The 12,017-nt window shown below is 56.2% G+C and overlaps 1 protein-coding gene across 2 annotated transcripts in view; it reads right to left on the reverse strand.

The window, feature by feature from the left end:
* CLUH (clustered mitochondria homolog) overlaps nt 1-9,728 on the reverse strand; it is a 32,490-nt gene extending 22,762 nt beyond the window's left edge. Inside the window, exon 1 of one of the 2 annotated variants that reach the window (XM_063402962.1) lies at nt 9,526-9,728. In XM_063402962.1, coding sequence (XP_063259032.1) covers nt 9,526-9,640 — 115 coding nt within the window. In that variant the 5' untranslated portion in view covers nt 9,641-9,728. Of the gene's footprint in view, nt 1-2,904; nt 4,182-9,525 lie in introns of those variants that run through there. The other variant, XM_063402963.1, reaches the window with a different exon arrangement.
* Nucleotides 9,729-12,017: the final 2,289 nt, after the last annotated feature.

Raw genomic sequence — 12,017 nt, forward strand, 5'->3', positions numbered from 1 at the left:
CCCAGACAACAACTGCCAACAGCAAACCCTCAGAGATGACTGTCAGGGATGACTTAGGACATAGTGAAAGGGCAAAAAATGCAATGAGAGCACACCCATTCCAAAAGGCAGCAGGTAGCAGAGCTACTTCACACGGCCTCAGCTGCCTTCAGCAGCTCAGCAGCTGCTGCTCATGTTCCCTGTCACTGTGCATATGTCCCCAGCACTCACTGCTCATTTCTTTGACAGATGAAGCCATGGGCAAGTCAGACAAGAGGCCTGGCTCTGGCTCCAGCAGGCTGCCGTCACGCTAGAAAGGAGGAAGAAAAGCTCCATGCAAGAGTGCCCCAAGAGATGTGGTTTCAGAAAAACCACACCATGCCCAAAGGGCTGGGGAGAGCCCCTCGTCACACCCTACAGCCAGCACAGCCATACTCCTGGGCTGCGTGAACACGTGGGCATCTGCAGGGAGTGCAGACAAGCCACCACGGGAATGCTGCACCTGGGGCTACCAGCACTGCAGACAGGATGACCTGCCAGGCGCCCGAGCCAGGCTTGGCCCAGCCCCTGCCCACCCAGGCAAGGCAGGATCACTGAACTTCTGTTCCTGCTGTGGCAGAAAGGAGGCAGAATTTGGCTGAAAGGAAGGCTGGCACTGCAACCCGTGCACATGCCAGTGTGGAGCACAACAAACACCTTCAGCAGCAAAGCGAGACAGGAAAAGCTGAACTCAGCAAGTGAAAGTCACCAGTGAGGACCACACTTCTGCTTTTCACTACACAGTGGTGTAAGATCCCCAAACTACCTATTGTTTCAGAAATCAGAATACCAGTCTGCAGAAATACATGTTCACACCTTCCATTGCTCTTTTCCTTACTTGAGTGAAGGCAGAGCTGGCACAGCTGTGCTCTTTCTGACGAGAGACATGTAGTGGCAACACCCTCATACCTCCTTATGGTCGGGGATCCAGCTCCAGCCAGCATAGTCTCAAGTTTAGAAATGAAAGTTAAGTCTGGACTGAGAAGGATCTGCTGTGCAGCAGGTTAACCCTTGGATGTGATGCAGGCAAGGCTTTCCAGAGGGGTTCTGTAGAGAATGGGCATGTTTCAAGGAAGTGTGAGCCGGCGTGGAGGCCATGCTGGCTGCTGACTCACCTCATGTGCTCCCCAAGGGAAGCAGAGCTGCACCCACCTGCCTTAAAGTGGGTCATCAATTCCTCCCACCCACTGCAGCCCGACTGTGCCGCGGCCTCAGCAGTGCCGGCGCAGAGGGAGGCACGGCATGGGGCACTCACGGATTTCACAGGATTTCAGCCTACTTGTGACAGTAGGAGGAGGCCCAGGAACACCTTAAAGACACCTACAGAGGCCTCTCTCCTGTTCCTTGCTCTGACTTGGAGCTGCAAACAAGCCGGCAGCTGTGTCTGGCTGCTGGCTCCCGCTGCCATGCGCTGCAGCCCAGCTGGCTCAGGAAGGTGTCTGAGTCACAGGGAAGCAGTTCCACCCGCTCCAGGGGCAAACCCGGCCGCTCCTCGCGCTCACCGCCCTGCTCGCTGCTGCCGACAGAGAGCCCTGCCGGGTCACGTTGGCCCCAAGACGCAGGTTTATGGTCTCGACCGAAGGCTGTGACCTCTGGTCTCCCCTGTCACTGCAAGGGATGTGCCTGTGTCCCAGCAAGAACCCTCCTCCTGCACTGGACCTGCAGCTCGTACCCACGGCTGTGGCGGAGGCTGCCCGTGCTGGCTGCTGGCTGGGCTGTACCGCGGTGTTCTCGTCGCTGCCCTGAGCACAGTGCAGCAATCCCTGCGCACACGCAGGGCACAGCAGCACAGAGCGGGCACCGCCGCTCCGGGGCAGCCGCCCGCACCCGCCTGTCTGCGGGCACACCTGGCACAAGGGATCAGACGAGGATTAGCTTTCATCTCTGCGCCTGGACAAGGAGTTCACACGCCAAGGGGACAGGGCCTACTTTAATGACAACTCCTATTTACAGCCAGGCTGCAGCAGCGGCAGGCACCTGGTGAGCCCCAGCGCTCGGAGCCTGCCATGAGGGAGGGCACACACCTGAACCCAGAGTCTGCTGGTTTGCACACAGTGACAGCCAGCACAGATCCTGGGAAGAGTTAGTTAATAACTGATCTATGTTCAAACAAATCTTCTAAACCTAAGTCAGACACAAATCCTTTTTGAAGATTATCGGATCCAAAAGTCAGCGACATTATGTTGCTGGGATTTAGTCTGGTCTACAGGGACTGCTGTGTCAGTGAGGAGTTTCCTTCCCTACATTTAGTAACTGAAGAAACTTAAGAGAGACAAAACTAAAAATTAAACCCCCTGCCTTTTCCAGCACTGACTTTTGGAATGCATTTCCTATTATCAGCTCCAGTGCCATTTTGAGGGGCCAGCTGTCCCCACTGCACTGCAATAACGCACCAGGTGAAGGAAGAGAAGGAACACCTCATCCTAAGCAGAGCTGACGGAGCTGCTGCACCTCTGCAGCTCAGGCCTGTCCTCGACCTGCACACAGCTGAAGGAAGCCAAAGGCTCCCTGTGCTGGTCCCTCACAGCTTCACACTCCCACCCAAGCTGCTGCAGGCTGGGCCAGGCAGATCCGCTCCCATCCTTTACAAGGACCATGTTTGCAGTCACAAACAAAAGAGGGATTTGCCTTATGAATTGAGAAGAAGACAAGCAAAACACCTGAAGTTTGCTTTGCTGACAGGATCAAGGCACAGACAGGTCCCTCTGTGGTACACACCCAGGTGGGATACCTTGCCACCTTCCTCCTTCACCTGTGAAGTTAAAACATCACCTCTGCTCCCCTTTGTGCTGCCCCATCCCACAGGCACACACAGCCACCCACCCCCATGAGGGGCATACGTGTGATGGCTCCATGCAGCAGGACAGAGCCCCTGGGACTGAGCACCTGGGAGAGGGAGTTTCTTTTTCTTCCTCTTCTTTTTCTGCTGCTGCTGCTTTGAGGGCAGAACCTGTGCCTGGGAATCAGGATCACAGCTTGATCTTCTGCTGAGGCAGGCAGTAGGTTCTGTCACAAAACCAGCACTTGTGTCCTGAGCCTTAGGTAACACCTCACCAGGGGAAACAGGCAGCACAACTGCACTTTGAGCTGACAGGGTTTTCCCCACACTTGATGGCAGAGCAGAGGACAGTGTCCCAGGGCTCCCTGGGGAGGGAGCAGGACCTCTGCACTTCAGCACGCTGTCCAGAGCCACTAAGGCTGTGTCCAAGCACACGGCTGCTCGCTCCTCGCCGTGGCCCTGGCCGGCAGAATGTGCTCCAGGGCCCTCACTGCCATCAGCTGCTGCCACGTGCTCCTCCCGGCGGCAGGATCTGTGGGCTAAGCCGCTGTCCTCAAGTTTCACACAGCCCTGGCAGGCCTCAAGTGACTGAGCATGATCAACCAGCCCTGCCGGCCTGTCCCCAAGGTCGGCTGGAAGGACAGTCACTGCACGGGATGCCTCTGTCTGCTGGAGCAGGCCAACCGTGCCAACGCCAGGTATCAAACCGCCCTTATCACAAACTGTCACCATTCCTTCTTTGTCCTTGGTCTCAGATAGGTCTTGGATGTATTCAGTACCCTTCTGCAAGCTTCCCGTCACTGCCTCGCTGGGGATGATGTCTGGATACAGCCCAGCACACTGGGCAGCTTCTGGCATCTCTGGGAAGACAGTGCAGCCTGTGGAAGACTTTGGCAAGAGGGGCGACCTCTCGTCGGGTGAGCCAGAGCTGCGTGGCTGGAAGAGGAGATCGGTGACTTGCCTGCAGCAGTTTGCAAAAAGGCTGTTTCCCATGGCTGGCTCATGCAGCACCGGATCAGAACAGTCAGCTGTGTTTCACACATACACTGGAGTCCCCACAAGGCACACTCCCACGCGCAGCCCGTGCCCTCCGCTGCCTGCTCGCAGTCAGGTGAGAATGCCTACTCGGCCCCGGCGTGGCAGGACACAGGAGGACCAGCAGCTGACTCCACGCAGGATCCCACGTCCCATGTGCTCACCAGAATTGGGTGCTGGGCTTGCAGCAGTGTCCCCAAGTGCTGCCCGGAGACCTTCATCCACCGCACGCCTTCGCGCCTGTCCCCGGCTGCCACCGCAGGCGGCAGGGCCGGAGCAGCCCCGCAGCTGCAGCTCTGCTGTGCCGCAGCACAGCCGGGTCACGCAGCTCCCCAGCACTGGGGGATGCCAGCCGGGCCGGGCCGGTTATAAATAGCCCCATCTCGAGTGCCACACCAGTGCAGCCTGGGACGGTGCTGTGCCAAACCTGAGCAAGGGAGATGCATTGAATTACAAGGCGAGGGCAGTTACTATGGCACGCCCGGGCCCGGCACAGCCATCCATACTAAACAGGCGAGCACAAAGCATTCGGGCAGTGAACCACTAAGTAGATTCTAGACGAATTTTCTCTCCTCTCACGCTGCTCTGCCATATAAAACACAAACAAACCACAAAACCACACACACAAGTCCCTAACACCTCTCCTCTCTCCATGCTACTCAAAGAAAATCACGGCAACTGAAGCAGGGATTATGGAGCCAGAGCCTTCTCCGAGCACAGGGTGGTCTGAGGTCTGGCCACCAGGCTGTGGCCAAGCAGGCACCGCTCGCCCCAGTGAGGCTGTGCCACAGCCACGGGCTCCTCACCCTCCACCATCCGGGCATCATCACTCCTTTGGCACAGGACAGGCCTCGGAGCTCCGGAGCCTCACGACTGGGTACCCCTCAGTCCCACGAGCCAGCACCAACTTTCAGATCACATGAGCATCATGCTTTTCTTGTGATTTGTGATTTTTGAAGGACTTCAGATGTACTGAGAGCTTCAACTCTTCCTCCTTACCCAGAGGCCTCTGGGAAGAGAAGGAATCTCCTAGAAGTACCTGGTCAAGGCTCATGAAGCTGAGCTGCATTTCTTTGACTGCAGCCAAAGCAAGCTCACAGCAGCATGTATGTGTTAGCTCTAACCTGTGAATGCTGGTGTCAGTACAGCAAATGCAAATTAAATATTAGCTGAATAATAAATGAAACAAAATAAATAGTTTAATGAATCTAAATAAATTGACTAAATGAACAGGCATTAGCTTCAGAGATTGCCCTAATGAAAACATTTCTGCAGGACATCCCGTCAGGGAAGGTGAGGGATGTGGAGGTGCCTCCTTCTGCCTCCCCTGCGGAAACCACAGCTTCCAAGGAACTTCCCACTTTAGGTACAACAAGGACTTCTTTTAATAAGAGCCCACAGTGAAACATTAGAGCTGCTCTACTGCCATCATTAAACTCAAATTGGTTCTAAGACATCTGTGGGCAGAGCTACAAGCTCTGCATTTATTTCTCAGCAGCTTCACACCACTGGGACTGGCTCAGAGAGAGAGCAGAGCAAAGTGAGGCTGCAGCCTGCAGTGCTCTCAACAGCGCCAAGCCCCATCCACAGGGTCCCACAGCTGCTGGCTCAGGCACCTACAGGTGCTGAAATGTCTTGTGCTTTGCATCTGGCACCCTGAGTTACCCACCCTGCACTCTCCACATCTGGGAACTACATTCAAACCCATTTGTAAACTTTCTATCTGGCCAAAACTTCTCAGGAACCTAGCCTTGAAACCGGCTGTCTGGGTGACCCTGCTACAATAACACGCAAACATCACAGAAATCAGGCACAAAGAGTAGGACTAATGCAAAGTGCAAAGATCAGCACCAACAAAAACACTAACAGTGTCAGGAAGAGCATGCTTCTCAAATTTTAAGAGAGCCGAAGGAAGGAATTTTATTTCAGACAGAAACCAAGAACCAGCTGATAATTCTTCAAGTCTCTGTGCCTTACTCGTGCACGTACCTTAGTTTCAGAAAGCTACTGGGACAGCACGAGCAGGGAGCTAAGGGAGCTAACATGTTGTTCTCTGTGTGGGGTTTGCAGGGGAGATCTGAGGGCTGTGATGTCCTCAGCAGCTCCGGCTGCCTTCCCGTGCCCTGCGGTGCGGCCGCGTCCATCCGCCCGCTGCCCCAGCGGCTCGGGCCACACACAGCCCCGGGGACAGCTCTGCAAGGATGTGCTGCAAGCAACAGCCCGGGAAACCTGCCTGGAACCCCTCTGCCAGGGACACGGAGTGATCCCACCCGACCTCGCACACTGCCCTGGCCGAGCTGGCACCACAGCCCACCTCAGCCCCAGCCCAGCCTGCAGCTGAGCCTCCGGGTTGTGGAGGCTTTGCAGGCTCCAGGGACACCAACAGCAAAGACAGAGCACGCAAGGTACTCAGCACGGCACAGCTTGCTAACAGCCAGGAGCCACCCACCATTCCCAGTCTCATCCAGCCCCCAAGGGCAGGAGGCTGGCTAGTGGGGAGCCTGGGCAGCAGGGCTGCTCTCAGGCTAATCCGACCCACTGGACCTGTGGGCAAGATTCATGATCCTGCAATTTGATGTCATTGGACATAACTACATACAACTTCTCTGAGCCTGCAGCCTCTTCAACAGCTTATAGTAGAGACTTTCTCTTTAAAGTGAAAGACAAACTAAGGAAATGCTGTTTCAGAAAAACTTGCCAACCAAAAGCTAATCCCGAGACAGCCTTGCTACTATGACAAAAACCTGACCTACTACCAAAAGTGACAGCCACTGCCACCACAGGAGGAACCACACGCTGATTTTCATCCTTGGCACACTGTCCAAGCACTGCCCCAAGGACTGGCATTGCTTCTCAAGTACAAATTAAAAAAATGCATGAACTTCAGACCTGTAAAGCTTCTAGAAATAACAACTTTCCAGCACAACCAATGGAGCACAATGCAGGAAAGTAAAGCAAGTGCTGAGAAGCTGCACCAGGAGACGGGTGTGCTGCCAAGTTTAGTCATGTACAGACAATGAAGGTAAACACAGGACTCTGCAACATGGTGCTGGTTTTACTGTGCACAAGGCAGTTCTGAGTCTGCAGGTGGATTTATCTCAGTGCGTGTTCCTGACCTACTTACTTCCACTTTTCAGCTGGGAAACCCAGGAACAAGGCTGCTCAGGCAGAGCAGAGAGCTTCCAGTGGGAGCTCAGCTCTTATCCCACTGACAGAATCACCCTGAGCATGATCCCCTCGAGTTCCCATCCCTCATCTTGCCATATAGATGCTGTCTTATCACACCCCTTTCCTCTTCTTAACCTTGTAGCAGTGATCAGATTTCTCTTGCACAACTTTCCTCTGACTGTCCCCCCCAAGCCTGTCAGAGCTCCATATTAAAAACCCTGACTGCCAGCAATTCAGTCCTTTCCAGAACACCAGGGGACCTCCAAGGTTGGGCAACAGACAGCGATAGCAGATCCCCAGATTAAGAATCAGCCTTCTGACCTTGTTGCTAATGCACAGCTACACTTGCCTCCACAGCAGTTTTACATTAACACCTGCATTCTCTGCTGCTCTAACAGAAGATGTGTTGAAAGCAAGGGTGGCTGGGGAGCTCGAGGATGGAGGGACTGAACTAGGAGAAAACAGATCTGGCCAAAGCAAGGTTGAAAGGCATTTTATGGTAGCTAGAAGCACTGCTAAACTTGTACGTGAGAAACTGGTTCTAAGGCAGTGAAGACTGTAGCAATAAAAATAATACAAGAAATGCTGCACACAATGGCTGTCTCTGATCTCACAGCAGCTGATAAGAAAGGTAACTTTCTTTAACCCAAAACTGCAGCCATCAGAAATCACTACAGGAACCCCAGCTATCCATTCTTTTGTGTTTCTGTACTCAGAAGGACAGGCTAGTCTCAACAGTTTCTAGGCTGGGGGAAGAGAGCCGCAGCCATCAGCTCTCTTGCCTGGCACAGAGCCCAGCACCTGAGCCTGGGTGCCTGGCACAGCTCTGGGGTTTCTGCAGCAAGGTGCCCACCTGCAGTCTGCCCACGGCTCCAGGTACTGAGAGCTGCCCTCAGACACAGCCAGTGCCTGCCTACACAGGTGCTCTGCAGGCCACAGCAGTGGGATCACCAGAGCCTGGGAAGCAGAGCTCAGGAGGCCAATGCCAAGGTGGCCAGGCTGACCCTGCTCCTGTGGAACAGCTCCTTGATGAGACCTTCCTCTGCTCCTTCCCAGATCCCACATGAACAATCGTCCAGTGCTGAAACACACAAAGAATTTTTCTGCTTTCCATCCTCCCTCAGCAATTCATTGTGGCTGGAGAGGCAAGGATCCATAACCTTTTAACCCAGTGGCTGCCACTGCAGGTGTGATGCTTGCTTCAAAATCCAGCATGTAGGTGAGGGGGTGGCTACCAGCACCAAGCTTGCCACTCTTGAACTGCATCCAACCTGCTCCACTACCAAATGCCAGTGAACTTTGCTTTAGGTGACAAACTTCAAAAATCCACCTCAATACCATAAAATCAGCGGGGGATGGAGGCGACATGTGGGTCAGTCAGGGGACTCACGTGCCTCAGGACTAAGGCCAGCCACAAGCCACGCTGCTTCTACACCTTTTGCTTGTACATCACAGAAAAGAGCTGAGGCTGAGATGGGTGCTCAGGCTTCTAAGTTCTTGAAGATACAAACACCAAACTGAGCAAGCCCAGAGCAGGTGGAAGCATCTGAGGGCTGGTGCCAGCCTGGGAGCTGGCACTGAGAACAGTGAGGACACGGAGCTGCACACCGTCCCTGGCCTGAGCCACTCAGGTTCCAACACAGAGCAAGAACAGCCAGCAAATAACTAGTTAAACCCGCAGTTTGGAGCTGAGATGTCGGACAAGCCTCTGCCCTTCCCAGGAAAACTCTCGCTTCTGAGTATTTTCTAACATGCCAGTGGCGGCCGCAGCCCGAACTTCCTGGAGGACCCAGCCCTCTGCTGCCCGCCACCCCCGAGCCACCCACGCCCGTCACGGGCAGCCCCACGCGGTGCCGGAACGGGCCCGCTCCGCACGCCGGGAGCGCCCGCGGCTCCCGGGAACGGCCCCGCGGCCCTCGGGGCGCTCCCCGCGGGCCGGGCACGGGCGCTCCCGGCCCGGGCCCCCCCGCGGCCGCGCGGTGGAGCGGCCCGTGAAGGTGACCTTCACGGGGCCCGGGGCTCCCGCTCCGCCGGGACGGGCCCGCCCAGGCCCGGGGCGCCGCCTGACCCCGCGGCTCCCCCGGGCCCCGGCCCCGGCTCGGCCCCGCTGCGGCACGGGAGGGCACCCGAAACCGCGCGGCCCGGCCCCGCCGCGGCCTCCGGCCTCGGCAGCCAGCGCAGACCCGGGGCTGCGAGGAGCCCTCCCGAGGCACGGCGGGGCCGCCGGGCCCCGGCACGACTCCCCCGCAGGAGCGGAGCCCCCCGGCCACGGGAGCACGGCCCCGCGGCGGGGCGCGCCCGGGCCGCGCCGCGGGCTGTCCCCGGGTGGGACGAGCCGCCCGAGTTACCAGAACCGCCCCGGGTCCCCACCGCGGCCCCGGCCCCGCTCCCGCAGACCCCCGCGACCTTTCCGGCGAGCTCCGAGAGCCCCGGCGCCGGAGAGGGAGCGGTGGGTCTGCGCCGTTGGGACGGACATCCTCGGGACGGACATCCCCGGCGCCGCAGGCCCCGGCCCGGTTCCTTACCGGGGCGCTGCTGCGTCTCCGCGGGCCGGCTGTCGCGGGGTGCCGGGTGCTGCTGCTCGGCGCCCTGCGCGGCCGGCACGGCGGCCGGCGGCATCTCGCCCGCTCGGATGACCATGGGCCCGCCGAAGGACAGCACCGTCCGCCCGCCCCACGTGGTGCGGCCCCGCCGCCGCTACGGCGCCCGCCGCGGCCCAACCCCCGCGCGCCCGCTGCGCCTTAAAGGGGCCGCGCCCGCGGCCGCGCGCGCCGCCCGCCGCGCCGAGCCCGGCCCGCCCGGCCCCGCTCGGCCCCGCTCGCCCCCGCACGGCCCCGCGGCAGGCGGGGTGCGGCCCGGGGACAGCCCCCAAAGCCGGGGGAAGGCCACCGGCCGCCTGCGTCCTTCCCGAGGCCGCAAGGTCACCGTGCGGCGGCGTGTGCCGGCCTCGTGTGCCCCGCAGCATCGCGCCCGGCGGGGCGGGCACGCACGGACGCGGGCTCCGGGCTCGGGGGGCCGCCCGGCGCTCGGGGAGCGGAAGAGAGCGTGGCACGGCTGGGGTTGGAAGGGACCCCGGTTCCACTGCCTGTCCCACGGACACGTTCCCAGGGTGCAGGCTGCTCCCAGCCCCGCTGTAACCCAACAGTTGTGTGGCTTTAAACAGGAGTCTGCAGCCGTGGGGGAAATGTTGGGAAAATCTTTAATTGTAACAAATAATGGTTGATGATAGGTTAAAAAAAACAAAACAAAAAACACCCCAACAACAACAAACCCCAACCTAAAAAAAAATTCAAACCAACTTTCTTAAGAAAGGATGTTCTTTAATGTTTGATCTTTGTAACTTTCAAGCCTAATCAACGAGATATTTAATTCATGAAACAGCAGCTAATAAGCAAGCAGTAAGTGATGTCCATGGGTTAGAAAAACAAAGTTTAGGGCTTGACATGATTCAGTGATCTAAGACCTGGGGGAGGAGGTTAACATAGCTTAGGAGGAAGGATGTTGTCACTAATAATGGACACAAAAAGTGCAGAATTTATGGGCCACAAGGACATTTAGCAGGACTCCTAAGATAAAGAATAACTAAGAAAACTAACTCAGTGATTGTGCTGAAATCAGCTCCAAATAGGTAAAAGGTAATTCTGGCAGGGGGAGTCTGTGGCCATCAACCCACAGACCACTGATGCCAGAAATCGACCTACCCAAAAGAAGAGAAAGACTAATCAGCATGGGAAGTGGAGAATCATTAACCAAAAGAGAATACTAATTAATAAGAGAACTATGTAACTTGTAGCCAATGAACACTAATTCCTTTGTTTGCTAAAATGTATAAATTGTTAAAAGTTTTGATAATTGCCATACATGTTAGGTGGAACAATGTACCTCCATGTACCCAGAGCTGAATAATGTCAACTTTCTAACCAAACAAACTGATTGGAGAATTTATTTCCCATTTCTCTGTGTCACTGTCCAATCTGGCCTTGAACACTTCCAAGAATGGGGCAGCCACAGCCTTCTCTGTGCCAGGCCTTCCCCACCCTCACAGGGAAGATTCTTCCCAATATCCCATCTAAGCCTGCCCTCTGGCAGCAGGAAGCCATTCCCCCTTGCCCTGGCATTCCAGATCCCAATAACGATCCGATCCCCGTCTCCCTGCAGGGCCCCTGTAAGAAGTGGGGTGTCACTCTGAGGACTCCCCAGAGCTGTGGGAGAGCTCTAGGGGAGTGAGGTAGGAGCCAGTCCTGGGACAGAGATGCTTCTGGTTTATGGCTGGAGGTCTTGCATTCTGGGGTAGGACATTACCAGCCTGTGCAGATTTCAGTCTCTTTATTAAGAAAAATGCCTATTACAACAACTTCTGAAGTACAGCTCCATACTCTAGTCTCTGGGTGTTAACACATTTTGAAAAGCACTTGGTTAAAAAGCAAAGTCAACATATCATCCTGGCAAATAATGGTGACGTAGCAAAATGAACATTCAAATAAAGCAGAGCAGTGTCAAACCTTTGGCATCTGTCCCTCTGGAGCAGCACTCCCCAGCACGAGGCACAGGCGTTTATTGTTCTCACTGAGCTTCGCAAACTCAGCCAAGGACAATATTTTTTCTCCAATGAAACCACAGCTGCTCCGGGACCAGGGGAGCTGAGACCAGAAGTGCTGCCCTCCGCATCCCTCTGCCAGAGCCCTCTCAGGGGTCCCAGCACGCCTCAGGCAGAGGTGACGTCCCCACCCCACTGGGGTGACCTTGAAACATCCAGACAGTGCTTGTCCCTGCAGGGCCAAGGGGCTGCACTCAGTGCTGTACCCACAGCCCCTGGGCAGAAAGGATCTGCTGCTTCAGACATGCAAAGATTTGGGGCTTTCCCAGGGCCTGATAGTCTAATTTCTGTGATAATTGCAACAACAGGAAAGAGGAGCTTTCCTGGAAGCTGCAAGACGACTGAAATCTATCGGGAAGAGCCAGGAGGCATAACCACACCCTGGCCAGGGAGGACCAGGCACCGTTTGGGTGTGGGTTG

The sequence above is a fragment of the Prinia subflava genome, chromosome 8 (assembly GCF_021018805.1).
Source record: "Prinia subflava isolate CZ2003 ecotype Zambia chromosome 8, Cam_Psub_1.2, whole genome shotgun sequence".
NCBI classification, from domain to species: Eukaryota; Metazoa; Chordata; class Aves; order Passeriformes; family Cisticolidae; genus Prinia; species Prinia subflava.